The sequence below is a fragment of the Protopterus annectens genome, chromosome 12.part0 (assembly GCF_019279795.1).
Source record: "Protopterus annectens isolate FY-2018-M chromosome 12.part0, PAN1.0, whole genome shotgun sequence".
In the NCBI taxonomy this organism is placed as follows: Eukaryota; Metazoa; Chordata; order Ceratodontiformes; family Protopteridae; genus Protopterus; species Protopterus annectens.
Window position 1 is genome coordinate 459,923,089 of NC_056746.1, and position 22,703 is coordinate 459,945,791.

At 38.9% G+C, this 22,703-nt stretch overlaps 1 protein-coding gene across 1 annotated transcript; it reads right to left on the bottom strand.

Moving 5' to 3' along the window:
• Positions 1-144: 144 nt before the first annotated feature.
• LFNG (LFNG O-fucosylpeptide 3-beta-N-acetylglucosaminyltransferase) lies at positions 145-22,339 on the bottom strand. The gene is made up of 7 exons (XM_044089564.1): positions 21,679-22,339; positions 10,984-11,032; positions 9,518-9,774; positions 8,943-9,028; positions 8,046-8,211; positions 7,334-7,419; positions 145-4,717 (listed from the first exon to the last, which is right to left on the bottom strand). Exons 1-7 carry the CDS (start codon positions 22,120-22,122, stop codon positions 4,651-4,653), a joined length of 1,155 nt encoding a protein of 384 aa, XP_043945499.1. The 5' UTR covers positions 22,123-22,339; the 3' UTR covers positions 145-4,650.
• Between the last annotated feature and the right edge of the window lie 364 nt (positions 22,340-22,703).

Consider the following 22,703-nt stretch of genomic DNA (forward strand, 5'->3'; position numbering starts at 1 on the left):
AAAAGAGAGGCAGAACAGATGTAATCATTTGCTCTTTGGCAAAACAACTTTTCGCTCTAGTAGGATTTCTCCACGACTAAGCAGCCTGTGCTGGTCATCATTTAGTAGGATTATCCCTGCAACAAGTAAGACAAGAGATCACAGTACAGTTCAGCAAAAGAAGCTGCTTTATTAAAAGCAAAGGTTGATAAGCACCACAGAAGTTCTATGGTAACAATCAGGCTTGATTCCCTGAGAAGCATTTATACATTATGTTTTCAAATTCCAGATACTGGATTATAAATTAAGTTAAAAAAGCAACTACTGGAAGCATTAAACAATTCCCAGTTATTGGAAGCATTCTGATCCACAGAAAAATGCACATTCAAGCAATCCTTACAAGTATACAATGACAACTGTTTTCCTAAAAAAATTATACAAAACAAGGACAGTCAAGAACACTGTCACTAATAATGTATTTACAGGTTTAACCCAATATGGGTCATTTTTCACAGAACATGAAGCAGACATTCTGTAACAAATGCAGTCTCCCATAAGAAAATACAATTTTCAGTAGTATACAGCCGGAACTGACTCAAAGATAGCTACCACCTTTCCCATTAATGATAACTGGTCTTTGGATTGTTAAACAGTGGCTGTATTTAACTGAAAATATTAACACTACACATGTACCTGTTTTAAAATAACAATGATGACAAAGTTTAGAGGCAGGTGGTAAAATCATCTGTTGTGCTGTTTAGGAAGTTATGGTACACAGGTTGTGTCATTTCAATGATACCATTGCATGCCTTTGCAAGTAACTTCAAGTACACAATCGAAAAACAGCCATTACTGTCTGGAAGTATCTTAATCACCAGATTAATCCACTACCAGGAAGTAAACTAGATGCAAACTTCAGAATGATGTAGAATGATCCTAGATAATTATAGATAAACTGTAAATGGTTAGAAAACTATCTAGTTGCATAATCCCCCACATATATTATGTCTTCCATGTAGCATTCTGCATAATACAGCAGTACCTAGTTTATTTTTGATGCAAAAACAAATATATAATAATAAACAAAATTTAAGATTAGCTATTCAGTGGCTCTAACAGTTTAAAAAAGGATATTTTATTTTCTAGAATTTAAATGACATGAGCTGTTAAATTCTCAGAATGCCATTGCTGCTTTATGGAAATTAATTACCACATCAATCCCATTTTGGAGTAGAAGAGGATTGTTTCTACTTCTGCTTTCAGAAAGCGCATTTTGGAATGGTCTACTTACTGATGGTCACCGCCATCTCCCTAAACAGCTGGCATTTGATATAGCCTAGGGGCTTAGTTTCTGGATTCCACAGCCCCCATCATTTCATATATCTCCTTTACAAGGCTTAGAACCCTGGCATAATTAAGTCAACTATTTGCTTAACTAGCTCATCTGATACTATTTACAGTTTAGTAGTTTTAGCAGATTTCCTACCATTTTACATATTTTTCAAACCATCTGCATGAGAGCACTTTTACATGTATTACAGTGCATTTTACTTTTTTTGTGGGCACTTGTAAAATGTAGTTATTGGATCACATTTGAATCCACTGTGACTGCACTGCATTAGTAATATTCATCTGTGGGTAAACAAGAACATGTTTTATTAAAAATGTATGCATTTCTCTGCAACAGTGCTCAAAGTGCTAAATTACAATGTTAAGTGCCTTGCTTCATCCAGCACTTTATGGAAGGGAGTGGAATGGTAAAATTTTAACACCTTCCCTTCCCCTACAGAGTTGCATAATGTTGAACCACAAAACAGACCAGATTAAGCATTGTCATCACAGAAGTTACCCGAGCAGAGCATATGTGAAACCAGTGGCTAACATAAGACACAAAAACATGGAAATGAAAATTTTGCTTCACTTTAAAGCAAATAATACATACCAGACCACATAATTTTGGGAGAGTACTCTCCCACTGTGTGCGGTACTTGGCTGGTTTATGATATACAAGATATGAGATGAGTTGGGGGCTAGTGTGCTATGTTACCCAACTCCAGGGAGTATTGTTACTTTCCTAACTTTTTTTTTTTATTCACAGCATATTACTAATTCATATTATTAACTCAGTAGTTATATGAACTGGAAACAAGGCTAAAGTATTCTTCCTCACTCCTGGAATTTCATAGGGATGCTCTTAGCAGATGAATGTGGCTGCCATTTGTAAAATTGGCAACACTTACATTTCAGTTTAAATCACTCTATGGGATTCTTAAACAGAACTGCAGCTTATTTATATAATTTCCTTTGGGGGTGTCAAAAAGCTTGTTCCTGAAAAGCAGCAAACCTATACTGTAAGGATGCCTGAAACTAATAAACAGCAGCAGGAAAACTAGATAGCACTGAACATTTTTGGGAAAAGCCATGTAGCATTTTTTCACTTGCAGGAAGACAGTTCACAGAATTGATTAGCCTTCTGAAATGTTATGGGTAAAAACATATGATGGTGGGGGGTTATACAAGAGGCCAGTATGTGAAATTGATTACTGCAAAGGCATGACAAAAATCCTAAACAAATACAGAGAACAAGCCTTGTAAAAAAAAAAAAGAGATATTTTAGCACCATTCCATTTTGTAACGGATGTGAAAATCCAAGAATTACAAAGCTATAATGTTAGCACCTTTAACCAGCACTGTGACATCACAACTCACAGCGGTAAATCTTGTGCAGATACTACAAAGCAGACAAATGCTAGCTGTAAAAACAAGACCGGCAGATGGGAGAAAAGTAACAGAAAGCAGTCGTGGGAAGGGGCCCTAAAGGATTATAAACATAATAGAAGCCAAGTCACTTTACAAATAACAGTACAGCAGAAAGCTTTTACCTGCAGTACTGGTACAGAATATAACTTTCTACCAGATGAGGAAAAAATATAGACTTGTCAGACTGCAGAATAAAGGAAGACCATTGTAAGGTTAAAATTAAAAGTGTCAAGGTTTCCAAACATTCTGTTGTGACAAGTAAGGTTATAATTCACAACTAAAGCTTTTTTCACCCCACTACTTTAAATTCTTATTTTAATGAATACATATTTATATTGAACATTCTCACACTAGGGTTCATGTTCTGGCAAAAAAAACATCAGTATTAAATAAATTCTAGAAATTAGATCATAGTCTTCCTTTATTTCTGCATAGCATTTTAATATATAAATTAATTTCTACTTAAACATATCTAATTATTCAGCTCTGAGAAGAAAAAAGCTCTTTAAAATAACAGGGAAAAACATTAGTAGAAGACAAAAGTGCTTCGGTTACAAGGACAGCCCCAAGTAAAATTGAGACCACACCCAACATTTATGTGCCAAAGGGGTCAGCCCAGAATTAGAAAAAGAATTACAAAAAGAGTATTGGGGTTTGCAAACAGTAGCATTATCTAAAAGGACCTTCATCTTGAAAACCATTTCCGGAGTCTATAAAAAAATCATACTGTTATAAAAACTTTCATCTTGCAGAAGAGAGAGATGAAAGACCCAAATCTCCTGTCAAGTAAGAAAAACTCTCAAAAGACTGAATTTAAGATAAAAAAATATATATAAAAAAACTGAATACTATCTTCTCTGGACTAGTCAACAGAGTTATTTTGGTCCTGTGTGGCTTCAGTCCTTCAGTTCCACTGAACACAGAGTAAGCTCAGACAAGAGTAATATTGTAACAGTGCTTTCCCATTTGATTACATTGCAGTTTACTGGCAAAGTGGTTTATTACTTTCCAGTACAGGCAAGTTTGCCTTAACTCTGCTTGCAAATGGGTGAAAAATGATCTGTGTCACATATTACCCCAGACTCTGAAATATGTTTGTAAGGCCCTTCTTTACAACAATTACTACATTTATATTCTAATTGGCTGTAGTAGGGAAAAGTTTACCCAATTACTTAAAACTAGGTCATACTATGAACCACTTTTAAAAATCACACTTTCTGAATAAGTATGAAAGTCTGGACACATATTAAAAAATCATCTAATTTTACAGACGTTACCTACTGTTGCATAGATATGTAGAATTTAACTGACACATCATTTCCCCACAATAGGATTTGAAAATGCCAAATGTGCATTCAGTACTGACTAAAATAAAATAATACACTCCATGCCCACTCTGGGCCTTGAAATGAAGAAGCTGACTGACCCAAAAATACATTTCAGGTCACTCAGAGCTGACCAATGGCACAATATTAATATATTACATTCTATGAGAATTGCAGACTCATTGCAAACAACATTTACAATACAGTTCAAAATAAGCAAGTCCAGATGGCAGAGGCTCATTTTGCAGGAACTCCATAGAGATGATAGCTGAAATCCTTGGACTTTCTCTCTGCTTCTTCTCTGCACCCTGGCTTCTGGTTTAAATCTTAAAGCGACATCTTGCTGGAGAAAGTCGGTACAGAAAGGTGAACAGAACTTGCCAAGGAAAAGGAGCCCAACAACAAGTCGAGCCTCAGTCTGTAACAGAACAGGAGGCCGCACAGCAGCCCATTTAACAAACGCCACAAATTACTGTAGCAACAACACTAGTAGCTTCACAGCACGAACCAAAGTTTACGCTGGTCCCTTTCAATCCTTAGGATACCAAGGCATTGCGGGACGGGTTTAAAGCACATCAGTCATGCATTAGTAATGCACACCAGGAGGACACCATGGTGTATCTGGATACAACATGCAGTGAATGGACCGGAATCTGAAACAGAAAAAAAAACATACATAATTTGATTGACTCTATAACAATCATACACAAAAGTGTACACATTTGCTACCCCCCTCCAAAAAAAGTTTGTAAAACATATAGAACTACACACTCCTCCATGTAATCAGCACCATTTTAACTGTCACTTTAAAAAAAAAAATTATACTTTGCTGAAAATGGCTGTAAACACGTCCCATCTCAGCTTCATGATGGCGTAGTGGTTTAGTCTTGTGACTTTAGTATACAGGGTCCAGGGTTCAAAACCTGCAAGGGTTGTTCATTTAGGGGGATAATTGGCTAGGCTTAAAATGGCTCGCAAGAGCAGTTAGCCTAGTACTAATCTATGAACCTATGAACCTATGAATGACACAAAACCTAGAGATAAATCATGACGAGCGCAATTCACATTGGAAGACTCTTTTAGCCATTTGCTGCCACTGGCATATGCTATAGTCTGACTCATGGTTAAAGACTTGCAGGAGGAATTGAACTTCCTGTGATATGGCCAGTGTACATCCATGCGGTGCCAGTACATGACAATGACTGTAAAGTCAAGCAAGTGTCTCAACTCTGTCCAGTTTAAAAATTAGCATTTCAGATCCATCATTGGACATTAAGCCTCATCTATCCACATACCTTAAGCTGGGAACTCGATTTACACTCTAGTACCCAATTCAGCAAGTTTGCACAACACATAACACCCTCTATAATGAGACAGCTACAGCTTAGGAAGCTTTGGGAAAGCACATATAGCACAGTGAGTGTTGGAGCCAGACATACCAAACTTATTGGCTATGGCATTTTCCTCATCCTGTATATCTCTACATCTCCAGGTTACTCAGTATGGATAGTAAACACTAAGCTTGTCTGAGTAAAAGCACAGAAAACATATAAACTAAATCGCTTTTCCTTTGAATGCAATCACTTTTTGTATAATACATTTGTTAAAGTCAGTCTTAAGTACTCCTCTTGCCTGTTCTTGATTCTGCCTCATATTTTTCCCTGCCCCTCATAAAAGTTTTGATTTACTTTTTATATCACTAAGGATTACTGTCGGTTAATAATGCCAGATGGAATTTCACAGTTGTCATTGTTCATGAAATGCACTTTGACGCAAAACATGTTGTTCTATTAACTTTTAAGTGAATTAATAGTAATACCTAAACATCGTTCCAGATTTTATGCCTTTGTCCACCATTATTTTTGTCCTTGTCTAAAATCATTACGCAAAGAAATGTATGACCTTAAGATATAGTGTTCTCCTTCCACAGTGGGTTGAGTATGAACTAGTTTCAAAATTTCAGGGAAGCAGCAAAAAAGAGTCATACACAGAACACATCCAGGCCAATGTAACCACACTGACTCTAATACTCTCCACAGAATAAGCAAACAAAAACGTTTTACCCATTTCCTCACCTATAGGTAATGGTAAACTTTGCTACTGCAGAGTATCAGACTTAAATGTGGTAAATCTCAAACCACAGTAGAGCCACAGCTGGCAAAAAAATATGGCAGAGTCCGAGCTGCTGACACAGGACTGAAATATATAAAGTGAATATACATAAACTGCAATAATTTTGTCTTGCATTATTTTTGTAAATCAGTGTTAAAACAAGAACAGGCCTCTTCTTTTGAGTATAAAAACAATATACTGGACAAGATTTCTTATCTGCCTGCTGTTAGAAATGACAAGCTTTTGGGAAGTTGTGAGGAATTTTAAGCCAAAAAAAAACTCATCTAGGGCTGAAAAATGCCAGGTAAAGGGTTATTAAAATTATTAACCTTCAGAATACTGTGATATGTGACGTTTCTTCTTAATGTAACGTTTTTCTTCTGGTATTACCACAACAGCAGACTAGCTGCTTCTTTTGTTACTAAAGTAACATCTCGGTCTACATTTTACTACTTAGAAATACTTCAGGAGTTTGCAAAGAATTTAAGTATATGCGCATATGAGTATGTGTGTAGATGTCTATTTCTGGGCAGAAGACTTCAATGGAAGAAGAAACCATCAAAAGCTACTGATAAACAGGAAGCTCTATAAAGCAAGCAGTCTCTCAGAAGTGTTTACAGTTGCCACTGAAATGCAGTTTCAGCTTTGCTCCCGGAAGTGCTAAAACTTGTGCGAGTAAGTTGTGATCTCACCCTACTAAAAATCATCAGTGTCAAGGTATTAAAAAAAAAAAAAAGTACCAGCTACTACTGAAACATCACAGGAGGGTGGAAAATGTAACATTGCAAGGAATTTATTATGCAGTTTGGCTTTAGGGCTCAGCAGGAGACAACACTATGCTGTGCAGGCAAATTAGGATGAAGGTATGTTATTGCGCCCTTCTGGATGGTGAAACCCTGTGACTAACACACACACTGCATTGCCTTCTCATGACTTTAAGTAATTTCCTGTGAAGCTGTAGCCTCTACATTCAGAATGAATTACTTAAAGGTTAAGCTATATTATTTGCCATTCATTTTGTTTCATCTCCCAATGACTCTAGAACCTCTTTCCAAACACTGTTAATTTTTTTCAGGACTCCCAAATATACAGGATTGAACATCTGTACACATTTATTATTAAAAGTAACATTGTATCTAGAAATCTACATCACTTGCCTGGATGGGTCCTCCTCAATAGAAAAAGCACCTTTCATGTTTACGGAGTTCCTCTTATTTTCAAACATTCCATAGCTCAATGTTACCTGGAAAAAAACATAAAAAAACTACATTTAATTCCAAAAATGCAGGCAAGTGAAGCTTAAATCTTGTTATACAAAAACCTATCCCAAACTGATTTTTTTTTTAAAATAAAAAAGTACAAAACTACAGAAAGTGGAGACTGGGAAACTGAAAAGTCCTACACGTGCATGAGTGTGCATGCGTGGGGGTAGGGGGGGGCTGTGCCTCAGCAGCATCAGGTGCAGACACATGCATACATGCTTTATGCCACTGCATGCCCCAACCTTATGAAAATACAGTATGGTTATAGAATCAATGCTACAAGGAATAAAGGATACTACAGCAAGACACCTCAAAATCGATTCTCCCACCACCCCAGAAGATGGTACAATTCCTTTCTGCCATTCTGTTTTATTTATTTATTTATTTTTTGGACAGGGAGAAGACTCCATTTAGAATAAGACATTTAGTCTGAAGGAGGAATAGTGGTACCAGCAACAGCAGATGCATAAATTGGACAGCACAGGATCAAAGAACTAGTGGCATTTATCACTACTTGTGGCTGAAATCTTCACTCATTTGCAAGACATTATTTTTTATTATTACTCACTATGCATAAATGCACCCCGATTTATACTTTGCCTTTTACCTGGTTATGGAGCTCCGACTTTGGCACTTGCTGTAAATTTTCCAGGTGAGAATGAAAAAGGTTGCTCCTTATTAACCGGACACCCAACACCGATTCAATGATGTAACCAATGGTGCAATCATCTGGCAAGCGAATTTTCTCTGCAGTATTCATGAAATGCCCGCCACTGCACAAGACCAAAACCAAAGAAAACATTAAAGTGTGTTGTAGTAATAAGACAAATTATAACAAAATGTTTCAATTCTGCACCTCCTATTTGCCCTAGCAGTAGTTCAGTGACTAACTTACACAAAGAATGCTAAGATACTATCAGTACCAGATGTCCTAAAAGTAATTTTTTTACTTAATTTACTTGATAGTTGTATAGATGAACTGGTCCTTACATTTCAGCATCGATCTAGTCCACAACAACAAGCTTAAAAGTAATAATTTAATACACAATTTAAAAGGAATATCTTTGGGAAGGGAACTAACTGCTATACTTGGAGAAACCCATGCAGATGTGATGAGAACAAGTAAGCTCCACATCAACAGAGTGGAAATCGGGATCAAATTCAAGACCCAGGAGCTACAAAGCAGAAAATGTAACCAGGGATTTTCTTGCCAATGTTGCTTTTTAGTTACACATTTGAAGGGGCTAATACTTTTTAAACTTCTGAGTGAAAGGTGTCTATTGCAAAAAGGGGAATTATCATTATCGCCCATGTTACGTTTCCATGGAAGCGACAGTTATTCATTAGTAGCCATGCAAAATTCCATAGTTAATGAGGAAACTATGTCAAAACAAGTGCATTCAGTTTTATGGTTGGCTGTACTTAACTTAATGACAACTTGATCACAGTATCTGCAGATGCTGTGCACTGGATTGAAATATAATTGCAGTGCATGGTTTCTTACCTTGCCCATGGACTCATCTTAAGTGCCAGCCCACGACTGATGCAAAATCCAGCACCTCCAGTTGCAAACCAGAAATTAACAGGATGCTAAAAAGGAAGAGAAAAATTCAACTTGTTGAACACAGTACAGTTAATTTTAAAATATATTATTTACTAACATTTTGCTAACCATTCTGATCCACTTCAATTTCCAAAGGGGACTCAGAGACAAAAGTTCCTGCAGTACTGAAATATATACTTATACTTTGAAGCACTGCATTCATGCCTATATAAATGTATAAGATACATATGGAAAATCAGATGTATGGTAAAATTAAAATGCATGCATTTGTCAGCAATGCCTATGAAAAAGTCAGCAATACATTTGAAGAAGGACATTTATTTAATTCATTCACTCCTTTGCACACTGAGTCATCATGGTTTCTGATCATGTGGGCAATACCCCTCCTCACTTTTATAAATTTAGAAATCAGATTTAGTATTCTAGTTTTATCATTAACTTAGAAAAATACAGCTTCTGATTACTTTCTTCTTAACAAAAAGTACAGATTGCTCATCCCTTCCACTGTTAATTACCATTTTGTTGTCGCTCAGCCTTTCAGTGGCTTGGATGGGTCGATCCAGACTAGGTTTTCCAAGGTAGACATCCTGTGTGTGAGGAAACCGGGACAGCAGCTTTAGCAAAGTTCTAATGTTCACGTAGTTATCATCATCCACATGACAGAACCACTTTTTGTTTGATTCTATGAATTTATCGTACTCCACCGCCATCTTACAAGACAATGCCTGGCGACTGTGTGCGGCAGAACAGTTGGTGTTGATAGCATGGTCACCTGTTTTAACAAGAAAAAAAATCAGTGAGTGGACAATGGTTATATTACAGCCTTCAAAAAAAACATCAATGAGTGGACTTAAATGTGTTAACAAAGCTAGTCTGACTAGCAGCTGACATGGTCTAGGAGGCGGACTGCCACACCCCCTACCATTCATTTCAGATTTTCCCAGCATCAGCCACCTGTTACTTAGGGGACCTCCCGAACAGAACTGATTTGCAACTTGAATAGGAATAATTTCCATTAGAACAATGCAAGACTTGACTCTAAGCTCTTCATGGAGAGACACAGAATGCAGCTAAACAAAAGGGATGGAGACACCCATAAAAAACAAGGCATATCTACACTACACCCCCCCAGCAGAGATTACAACCATGTGGTTTAACTCACCAGACTGATAAAGCTAAGGAGGTGTGTAAATTACCTCATTTCAATTTTAAATGTGGTATGAATTTGGTGGAATGCTTATTCTTGAGATGGGGTGGAGAGCTCCTTAGGGTAATTCTACACATTGAATGAAGAGTAGAGAAAAGGGAAGCTTGTTCTGACTTAGGCAGGAGAAACATTTGTTTAGTTAACAGTCAGAAAGTATAATAAATATGTGGCATTGTCACTTCTTAGGTATATAGCTATTGATTTGAAAAGACAGCCAAGTGCCATAAGGATAAAACAATGCCTTCCTGTTAAGGTATGCACATGTGCACCTTGGATTCTAAGTATACCTCCAACCCCATTCACTGCTTGCATATGTATCATGCCTGCTTAATATTCAGAATGTTATCCTATGATCCAAGGGGGCATATCTACTCCTCCAAGTTTTGCTTAAATGACAAACACAGTTGCTTAACGCACTCACCCAAAACATGGCACTTAACTTTACACAAAGTTTCTGCAGTTTCGGAAACTTTCGCTATGCTGTATACCATTTTCTTTGAATCACCTGCACAGGTCTGTCCGTTTACTTGTTCCTTGTCTCACTGGTATAGTCAGGGACTTGTTCCTGTTACTAACCAATTGTGTTTCATTACTACATTTGAAGCAACTATTACGTCACATGCCTTAATTATTTTAACACTAAGGAATTTTCTTGCTGTTTTGTTGTAGTAAGTAACCCTAGGCAGTCAACTTGTTGTATATGAAAGTGACAAAAGGCAGTAGTAAGAACTACTCGATAATTTACAATTTTGGTGAACTGAAAGAACAGCTTACCTATTTTTGCTTTCAGTTCCTCGTCTTCGCCATCTGTAAATATGTATGTCTGAAATGTAAAAATAAAAACAGTTATCAACTCACTCAGAACTGTATAAGACTTACATAAAGACAGAATATTGCACAGTTCCCCTAACTGTAGTGATGGCCCCATTACACTGCAAAGACTTAGTTCTCAGCAAGGCAGCAGCCCTAACATCCCCCCTCTGCTATACATACTACAAGGAATGTACCCACCTGCTAATCTATGGTAAATATACTGATGGGATAGGGGGGCTACTTGTCTAAAAAAACAAGTCCTACTCTGGTTTCACAACTGTATAACACAAATGTTGTTTTACTGCTAAATATGCAACCAATTATGACAAGACTAACTGGCATACTTAACTCTGTCTTAATTAACTGCATATTGAAACAAAGTAGAGATTGGACTAAAAAACCCTGGTAAAAGTTAATTCGATCAACAACTCACAGATGCTAGTAACATTTGTGAAGAAATTCATTTAGTACTGATCTGTACCACACCTGGAGAGACTTTGCAGCAATGTGGCATACCTCTCATGGTACACCTGGGGGCCCAATATCCCACAATGAGTAACTGCAGAAATGTAAATGAGAATAACACAAATCAGATTGTTATTGGGTAATGACTGCTTACAATGAATACAACATACTATCGGCTCCAAATGAAACAATACTTCAAACAGCTCTACCTTATAAGGAAAAAAATTCTTAAGTCTATATAAAGGTTCACTATTCACTGAATCTCCAGTGCTGGAAATTAGAAAGCACATCCAAACAAAAGAGCTTAACACAGCACATGGAAAAAAGTTGGATTACTGTTAGAGGCACACACTTCTGCACAGACAGCAATGTAAACTGCCCAAAAAGAATGGAGTGCTTTTCTAAAGCAGAACAAACAGTACTGTTAGTTAAAAGTCAAATCAAATAAAACGCACACAGTACCTTGACCTCACTGCTTCTCCCAGCCATTATTCATTTGTTTGTTTTTTTTTTTTACAGGTGACAGGCAGCACCTGCCTACAGCTGCCACATGCTGCTTTATCAATGGCACGCGTCTGCACCTTGCCTAACCTGTCCAGACAAGGTATGGGCGTATTAAAGGGAGAGGGGGTGTTTGCACAATTAACAAATCTTGCTGCACCTGCCACAGTACAGCATATTATGTTGGATTTGTTTTCCCTCAAATACATATTTTCCATCCCTTCTAGAAGTGCAACTTCCCATCCATATGTGCATTACCTGGGCCACCTGCTCCTCATGTGATCAGCTAATACCAAACAGATGCTGACTGTCACACCCAACCCCCGTCTCTTTTCTTTCCGTTTGCCCTTTGTAGGTGGAGAAAACATTGTTAAGAAGCAGTCTGATGCTAGTTCTATACAGAACCCACAGAGCCAGCTGCCAGCCCAGGGAACCAAGTTCATCACCCCCCTCGTCAAATTCTTTCAAAGCAGTCAAGCTGGAGGGGGGCTGTAACTCATCTGGCATCAGTAGGACTTAGCGCTCTTCTTTTTTGCCTATTTAACCAGAACAAAAGAGGAGGATTTTACTGCCTGGGATTTAACTCCCAAGTAAGTAAATTTCACAATGTTCACTCACATTAGCATACAGCTGGCTTGGTTAATGGCATTAGGAGAGGTGGCAAGAAGAAAAGTACATTAAAAAAAGAACAATCTTTTAGTGTGCACCCACTGTTTTAGGATGGGAGTGCTGCTCTATCACTATATAAATTATCATGGGCTTCTAAAATTACAACACAGAACTATGCAAGCATGGACAGTTGGCTGCAAAAGGGAAGTGAGAGAACAACTTGGGACAAGTTAGATGGGGCATTATTAAAGCCTGAGCTGTACTATACAATTGTTTTTTAAATTTCTGTCAGATAGCCCTCAGGTTCCACAGCATGAGGGATTAAAGGATGCCATGGAAACAGTTCTGTTCCAAGATGGATATTTCCACATCCATTGCAAACAGAATTTCTTGCTTATTTTTTGGTTCTGTAAACTAATTTTGAAACAGTCTGTCTGTCTGCTATAAATATTAGTCTGCATAGAAAATAGAAATGTCATACTTTAAATTTGAATTTAAACTTGCAGGGTTAATTTCCTTTCAGTTGATAACATAAGCTACAAATTTCTAGCTCATACATTTACTGTGTGATTCTTGCATTTATGGTTTCATCATAGAAACCGAGGATACAAGTATGTGAATCAACTTTCTATAAATAAACCAAAATGCCCCTAAAGTCAGAAAGAGAACATGAAGCCTCAACCATCATAAAGGTGTTTTGCCACCAATATAGCACCATTAAACCATGGGGAGGTGCCCTTCAAGCCATGAAACACAGAGCCGGAAAGCTGCAGCCTGCCTGCCTGTCTCTGGCTGCCCAGACAGGAAGGGCACAACCTGCATGAGGCCTCACTGTCACCCTCAGAGAGATTATCTCAACACTGCAGGCTCGCGATCCTCCTCCACCCGCCCCCTCTTTCCTGCCCAAGTACTCTGTGACAGGCAGCTTGCCAGGAAATTCAATTAATCCAAACTGTGATTATTACTGCTACATTCTGCTTTAAACAGTTCTCAGTTTAGATAACAATCAACCATTTTCTTGACAGCTTGCAAAGACATTAATACATCCAAAGTTTCAAAAGCAAGTGTTGGCTGAGCAGAAAATGAGCTGGTAGATGATGGAAAACATGCTGCAGATCAAAGGATAGATGAAAATATAGCTCAGTTCTCAATGAAACATGCAGGAATTGTTTGCAGACATAAAAAGTAATGGCTATAGGTAATGATTTGGAGAACATGAATGCTTACATGATGTCTCCACATGTTATGAATATGGTAATGGGAGCAGAGCATGGCTAGTGTGCACACACGTATGGTGGGGCATCATACAGAATGTGCATCCATGATGGTTGCAGGGGATGGTGTGGAGAATGTACGATTATGTGTATGCACACATATGTTGGTGACAGGAGGTGGTATGGAGAACATGAGTGTGAGTATGCATAGTGGAGACAGGTAACAGTAAGGACAGTGTGTGTGTGTGTGTGTGTGTGTGTGTGTGTGTGTGTGTGTGTGTGTGTGTGTGTTGGGAGACAGGTAATGATAATCAGAATACGTCTGTGTTTATGACTTTTGCAGGTAATGGATGATGAATGCTTGTGCCTCCTAGATGCACAGCAATTCTGTACATATCTGGTGGATATGGGCACAGCAATTGTGCCTGTGTTTGGTGAATGCAGGCACTAGAACTGTAATCATGGACATGCTACACTGCAATAATGTGCATGCATGGTGGACATAGGAATACAGCAGCAAATGAAGGCAAACAGAAGTGTAGGAAATGGGACAATGTAAGAGTGAGTGAGTGAGTTAGTGTGTGTGTGTGTGTGTGTGTGTGTGTGTGTGTGCGCATGTGCTAGGGTCAGGTAAGGATACAGCAAAGTTGTGAGCATGTTGTGGGCATGCTGTGAACACGTGTGTAAGGATGTGATGGAGTAGATTATTGGTATGCACAGCATGTGCATGGGTGGGAGCAGAGGATGGTGTGGAAAGTGTTTATGTGCATGAGGGTGAGTAATAGTGTGGAAAACACATGTCTGTGTGTCTGGGGGCAGAAGCATGTAATGACAATTGTATAGAGACTGTATTCAGAAGTACAACATATAGCTAAAAATGTATTTGGCCATGATGAGAAAGTGAACAGGCAACTCAAAATCTGGTGAGAGGATAAGGGTAATTTGCAAAAGGGTTTTTCTCCCCATTCAGAGGTACAGAAACCCTATAATACACAGGAGGGTGTAGCAACAAAGACCCCCACAATAGAAAACTTATTATGGACAGGGTGGCAGTCCATTCTAGACATGCCCACACATAATCTCACGTCACACATACCTATGGATAAGTTAAAGGAATGTGTATTTTTGGAACGTAGGAATAAAGCAGAGCACCTGGCAAAAATATAAAACACAGGTAGAACAGGCAAGTTCACAATTAAGATATCTCAGATGAGACTTGAACCAGATAATCACATGCTGCAGTTCCAAAATGGCAACTGTTGTGCCACAGTGCTACCCTTTCATTTAATCATTGCACAAGTTTAGCGAAATGTCACTACTATTCTCTCCAGAAAGATTAGCAGATGTAAGTCATACCCAGTACAATACTGTGCACAAAAGCTGCAGTTCCTGAACAACAGACCCAAACCCAGGTGTCAGAAGTCATCTATGAGTAGGCACATAGTAAGGACTGAACTAAACTTAAACTTGAGATAACTTTGGTATCTGTAAGACCCCCACCATACCTGAGAATCCTAGGACAATGCAAACTGGACCCTCAATCTCTTTTCAGTAATCACAGCAGTGTGTTCCCTGAACTCCATGAAACTGTAAATTAAGTATAACTATAGTGTAAGGAAGCTAGGCACTTACTGGTGTCTCAGTAATGGTTGCAATTTCTTTAAAATGAGAGTGTCCCTGCCCCCATCATGCTATTGTCCTACAAGGGGGTGGAGCGGGGGAACATTATTTCTGGATGTTCAGGAAGTACTAATTGTTTCTTCTGCAGTCTTGCAAAAGAAACACCGGATACTGTAACCCAAGCAGAACAATGCAGCCAAGAAAAGAATAGGGGGTGGGTCAAAATCAAACAAAGGATGTCTTTAATACTGCCCCCACCCAGCCACACACACACACACACACTGCTAAGTAGAGCTTTTCATTAAAACACTGATACCATTGCAGGAATTGTTTAGGGGGATTTAACCTTTAAACTTGTGGTGAGCTTATTTTATTCATATGACACAGCCAAACACAAGGAAATAGGGAGTTAAATGTAGCACCTTAAAATTTATTGTCTATCAAAAGCAATGCCATCTATATCTTCTGCAGTGGTAACCGCCTAAGAATTTTGTGCATGGCGCCGCTAAAAATCATTCAGTCAGGAGACATAGCTAGCAAATGACAATCATTTTGTGCGAAACATTTAATACTGAAAGATATTTTTCCCCTTACATACTGCAAATGTCATGTTCCTTCTGCCTTTTTTAATTTCAAAATGCAACAGAGGTAATCCACACACCCCTGCCTTGGGCCAGACTGGAAAACTATATCATCACTGAGGGAAGAAACAGCCAACATACTTATGTCTACAACTGACTAAAGTAAGATTTGAACACACACATCAGTTGTGAGTGCAAGATTAGCTCTCTCAGATAAAAGATTATGAAACACATCAAGAGGAAGATCTGTCTGATAATCCAACAATCCTAGTTATGTTACCTGTTGTTTGCACTGTTAAGGGTGACAGAAAAATGATTACAAGTTTGAAAATCTGTGGTACTATTTGCACAGATGATGGCTATGAGTATCAAAGCAACTACTTTCTGCGAAGGGTGGCAATTCCAATTTTAGCAGGCCCGAAGCAAAAGAAAATGTAAAGTGATAGATAGCAGGCATCTAATGAGGGTGGAGTCCATGTCATCCATTGCCCTGAGCCAATCATCCTCAAAGAGCATTTGCTTATAAAGTCAGCAGACTGGAATGTGCAGAAATATTAGTCACCTTCTGTACTGCACTTGCTGTTAATTATATAGCCTACCAAATGGGAGACTATTAAGGTATGGAGGAAATCAACCCCCCAATAGTCCTTCATGTAGAGTTTTCACAGCATCCAGAAACAATAAAGTTCATATGCTGCATGATGCAGGCCTATGCCACAGCAAAGGGGAAAAAACTGGTTTGGGCTTGCTCAGTCAGCTGCCTACCTCCCTAACCAACAAGGCGTAGCAGTCTTTTTATTTACAGTGTAAACAGAGCATAGGCTAGCTAGGCAAACATATTTATACATAAACACACATTTTGTATAAACACACATAGTGGCAGACAACTGTCTTTATGTGATGAAACTTGGGAGTGCTAGATGTAGTTTCAACAACTACTCAAAACATATGAAATATCTTCACTATTTAAAGAGGAACATTTCATAAGCATTTTCAGGATAGCAAGACTGCACAATTGGTGCAAGCCAGAGGGTGTTACTTAGGTCTTGAATTTCATCAAGAAGTATCATATAAGCATTAAAACAGGGACATGCAACCTTTTTTGGGCACAGTGCCAAAAATCACAACTACTGCCATTGCAAGACATTCAAGTGCCACTCAGACAAACTGTGTTGGGTGAAAAAAATCTATGGCTGGAATGCTTGGCTATGTGCATATATTTTCACTAAATAAACTGAATCTATTTGCAATTAAATATAGTAGTATGTGATGCCTTGCATGCACTACTGGATAATGGTATTAAATACATGCAGTTGTGTATATCATTTAGTTTCTGCAGTCACACTGATTGTTTCTGTCTCCTGTCCTTATGTGCATCAGTACCATTATAAAGGGGCACCAATAATCAGTGACCATTTTGCAGCCTTCCTTTCACCTCAGATAGCAAATGTATTTTTGCTGTCACCAGTCATACCCCCCTTTTCCAACCAAGCATAGCCCCCTCCTTGTTGCTAGGCAACCAGACTTGGATGCTGTCTTTTTCCAAGCTTGGTGGCTTGGACTCTCATGTTCCCATGGTGAAGCGTCACACAAGAAGGCTGGGAACAGCCTTTTTCTTTTTTCCCTTCTCTTGGTTACAGAAAAGGGGGCTTTGTTAGCATTTGATGGGGAAACAGCGTGAGAGCCAAGGCTGCAGAATCTGAGAACTTACTGTGTTCCCCCAGCAAACAAAACAAGCCCCATCAACAGAAACCATGAGAAACCTAACAAACCTTCCCAGGGCTGTCACTTTAGGCACTGTAAAAAGTTGCCACTGCATTAGATGGAAGACACAGTCCAATAAAAAGAAACCCTTGCAACAATGAAAGTGTGTGTGTGGGGGGTGGTCTTCTGGTTTGGGGTGGTGATTCCCAGGAATTTCAAGTATTTAAAAAATATATCAATAAATAAAGTCACTACAACAAATATAGAAGAATACTTGCAGTGTTTAAAAAGGCATTTTCTTTATGGAAGTTAGACCAGACACAGAAACACAGGGACCTGAAATCCAAAGAGTAAATGGTTAGTGCTGAACATATTATGTATATGTGGCTTATGCTAAGTACACAGAGGTGAAACATGACAGTCCAGGTTATGTCTTTCAGTTTGGAATAACTGAATAGCTGACTAGGCCACTGTCAAAAAGGTTTCAGTCCTCGGGGTGAGGGCTGTCACATGGGGAAACACTGTGCATTATTGTTTATTACTGTTTAGTACTCTTCAAGTAAACATGCTACTCTAGTCCAGTGAAAAACTGCATAACTTATGTAGGCGAGTTTTGTTGAATTACTTTTATGGAAAGCAACTCATTACTTTCAGTAACACTGACTTGGTATAGCAGATGCAATAACCTAAGATCCTTATCTTTCAAAAAACATCCAAGTGTAAACAGATGCAAAAAAATAAAAAAAAACTTTAGGGAATAATTTGTTTTAATGGTAGGAGATGTGGAGAAAAGAGTTGAAATGTAATTGACAGACACTGCTGTAGCAGCTGATTTCACACTGAGCTGTAAGACATTCTAAAGACATTACTGTTTTCACTTCCTTAAACCAAATCCTTTCTTGCATTTTCAGTGTGTAGTCTCATTTGTTGTTATTCACAATATCCCCAGTGCAACAGTATTTTTGTAAAGACAGATTCCCACGGCAAATGACACCTGTAATTCAGTTACCATCCTCAGTACACACATCACTGCAGCCTTTTCAGTAGAAATCAAGTCTTTATGCTAAGTGGTCCTAGTTCTCAAGCCTATTCTGTATTTGACAAGTCCGGACAAGTCAAGAAGAAGAAAAGAAGGGGAAAAATCTGATCAGCGACACAAATTGGATTTCATGGCCCAGCTCTCATTGAAAACTCCCAAGACACTTAGAGGGGAAGGAGTGGATGGATAGACATGAAAACAAGGAACGAAAAAAAAATCTAAATGTTGGGTAGAGGGGTCTGACAACTTTTTGTATATTTTGGAATAAAGACAATATACAGCAGCAGAAATTGTACAGCAGGCCTCCAGAATGTTTGTTTTCATTCCCCCAAAAAATAAACAGGGCACATGGATGTTGCATAAAGCTAAAACAAGCCACTACTGCAGTGCTTCCCTCCACATCAGATTCCGTGCACCCCACCACCCCAAAACTATATGCTTTCCATATTTTAGTTTGTCTTAATAAACTTTATACTAACTGAATTTTGTCTCATTAAACTTAATAGCAAGGAAATTTTACTCTCCATCTTTTGAAACTCAGTCTCCTATCACATAGTTCACTTTGATCAAGGGAAGTCACATATTTACAGCTTGTTTACGATACACTATACAACTGCGACAATCTTGCTATCAGCTACATTGTCTTGCACTACCTTAGAGCTTATCTTCCCGGGATTCCTTTGAAAAAATGGACCTTCCCAACTTGACACCCTCAGTTGCCAAATGCAATAAATAAGTAAAAAATGTGTGAAGAAAGATGTAAGAGTCATGCTGTTAAGGGTTCTTCTGCAATGTACATAGCTACTAAGGAAACAATGGGTGGAAGGTGTTGTATCTAGCACCAAAATGGAAATACTGACATTTGTGCAAGTCTTAACTCCTCTGTTTCAGTTACACACTCAGAAATCTCATTCCAGCAATGGTTTTAGAAGTCAGAAATACTAAAACTTTATACTTTACTCTTTGTACTACTACTACTACAGTTATCTGTCTCCTCCTACCCATACACCTCATCTAATCAGATGGGAAACTTTTGTTTTGTATATAAAGTGCTCCCTTCCATTCAGTGAGATGTACATTTTACTTTTTTTTAGTTATTATAGTGAAGAGAACAGTACCTACAGTACCCTAAATGTATAGAAAGCTACAGACTACTGAAATTGCATTCAATGTGCATATATTACCATATGCATATGTAAAGGAGAACCTTAGAAAATCCTGACAACAGTTAAACTGATATAATGCCCCCAGGGCAAGATGGATGAAGTTTGTTACTAGATGATAGCTCTATAAAATGAGGAGACATAATTCTCATTAAGTATGGTTGACTACTCAATTTGGTATCTTCTGACTGAATCTTGCTCTGATGTGTGGAAAAGTGGCTTTTTCTGACACGTCTGAAACACAGGGGAGGGGGGGGGGGGGCGCCAACTGAACAACTGCCAGATCACAAGATTTTATTTACTCTGGGTGAGTAAGGAGTGGAAAAATCCATATTCTACAGTGTGTGCAGTATACAAATAATCTGTTAACAGAAAACCAGCATAAGTTCTTGCAGCCGACCACCAAGGTTTCTTTGCATATTCTGCATACAGAAACCCCTTAACTGCTTTCCCAATACATCATTAAAGTTAATAACCAAAACAAATTTCTTCTCTAGGTATTTCCTTACTTGCACATGCACATTAATTGAGAGACATTTCAGTTTCTGTTTTAGCTCAATCTAAATAACGATCATCCATTTAGTAAAGCATTATCCCTCCTTAACTCCCTCCCAAAATTATACCCTCTGGCTTCCTGGTATGACACAGACTTCTGTTGCTTTTCTTGGGTAAAAAGAAAACAGTGTAATAGCACTCAGCTATACTCGATCCTATGGGATATCACTTTTCGTTTTACTTTCCTTTTTGTGCATCATTCACACCTTTTTTCACCAACAGGACACTTTTAAGTCTTTCCATGCTGTGGGATCAGCTACCTGGTTTTAATCCTTAGATATTTATAAGCATTCTCAGCAGTGTGTAGAAATACAACTGCACTATTTCTTCAGCTTGCCAGCTATTGCTTTTACATAACCCACGTAAATAACATTACCAACAGTAACCTCCACTCCGAGGTACATCGATCTCAGCACTAAGAGAGTAGGGGTGAATGGGACCCCCCTGCAAAAACACTTTTATGGTATTCGATAGTTTCTGACAAGGGGGCTGAAAAATCTCTGCTCTAATTTGTTTAGCAAATTAAAAGTCATTATTTTACTGTATATTTGCTCGTTTAAGTACTTACAACTGACCATGCACTGTACTATACGTTGCCAATTATTGCTGTTACATGTCCAGTATAAGTAACAGCTGCCTGACTTTAAAAATGTTCTCATGCGCCCTAGAATCTTACCGGCTCATATGCCTTACTTTGACTTATGACATATGCACCGCAGTCCCTTGCCATGATAACCCGGGCCCCAGTTACATTTTCTTTTTAAATTTGGCAATGTGCCCAAAGATGCAGGATGGTTCTGGTGCATGGAGTTCTGATAACTCATGACCATCCTCACATCTTCGCGAATTCTCTACCTCAGGGGTAGGTAACCCCTGGCTGGCAATGGTACCGAAGAGGATCATGCAAAAGTAGAAATCATGATTCTGGACAGTGATGAAACAATGTTGGGGGGGGGGGGACGCAAATGCAAGAAAAGCATGCAAAGATTCATGCGGTATGGAAGCGATCTGCTCATATTTAAATCCAGATCTCGGAAATAAAACATAAGTCTCCCGTTTATGCAGTGGAGCATCAGCACCGCCCTTCCAAGATTGGTGCAAATAAGTTGTACGCTGGATATCAAAACAAACTAACACAAAAGAAGCCATTTTTCATTATCAACATGAACAGATTTTAGGTTGCCTCCTAAATACACACATCTTACCTGTTCTTTATTCCTAGAGATCCAGGTGTCCATCAGCAGTTCTAGCCGAGACTTATGGAACTTCTTCGTTGTTTTCACAGCGATGAATACGTCCTTGCCTGATAGCTCTTCTGCTGGTGGGCTTGGGGTTGCATCCGCACCTGGATCAGCCGCTGGCTGCACTTCTCTCTTAGTCCGGGTCAGATGGCCGAAGTATGCAGAAAAACTCTTCATCTGGAGAGAAGGCGATGCCTGGTCCTTGGAAGTAAACTCTTCGGATAGCTCACGATTCTCCCCAGAGAAAGGTTGGAGACTCTGCAGCGCTCGCCTACCAACCTCAACACCGTTCTGCAGGTCATCGTCTTGCCTTTTCAGTTGTTGCTGGTCAAGCATCAGCACCAACAAGCAGGTAAAGCTGGCTCCGATCAGGGACAACAAAAACTTCTTCCCGCAACTTTTCAGCATCTTCCTAAATGCACGCAGCGAACCTTTGCAACAGTAAACTATGTACTAACTGTTTTTAAATAGTGATTATTTTTTTTTCTTCCAACGAAATATGAAGCCTTCAACGCAAGTCTAGACTTCTTAAGAACCTCCCAAACTTAAGCAACAACTATAACCAGCAGTCCGTTTACTTGCTAAAACCGCCAGTTTTCCCTCTGCTATCTTTAGCGGTATTGCTTCGCAAACTCCCTCGCAGCAAGTAATCCACCGAGGAGGCGGAGCGGAGTAGTTGATAATCAGCCAATAGAGAGACAAGGACCTCCGGTTTACTGTTGGGGGCGGAGCAATTGGGGAATTGACTATCCAGCTGTGAGGCGTGTGGAGTCGCAGGCTAGTGCTGAGCAGCAAGAAGGTATTTGGAATAGCGAGTGTCTGAAATAACGTTTAATGGACGCTGGGGTGCTTTGGTTTGTTGTTTCAGAGGTTTCCTGTGGTAGAAAGACACGAGCTCATGGCACAGTCTGGGTCCTTTAGAATGCTGATGCATCTAGGGCAAAATAAACAGTATGGTGAGGCACTTGTTTAGACATGTGGCCTCCGCA

Excerpts from the sequence above, each read along its gene's own strand:
- LFNG (XM_044089564.1), bottom strand. The coding sequence starts at position 22,122 with ATGCTGAAAAGTTGCGGGAAGAAGTTTTTGTTGTCCCTGATCGGAGCC. Across the intron at positions 8,212-8,942 it reads AAGATGAGTCCATGGGCAAG|TGGCGGGCATTTCATGAATA; the intron begins GTAAGAAACCAT and ends GGTCTTGTGCAG. Across the intron at positions 4,718-7,333 it reads ATTGAGGAGGACCCATCCAG|ATTCCGGTCCATTCACTGCA; the intron begins GCAAGTGATGTA and ends TTTCTGTTTCAG.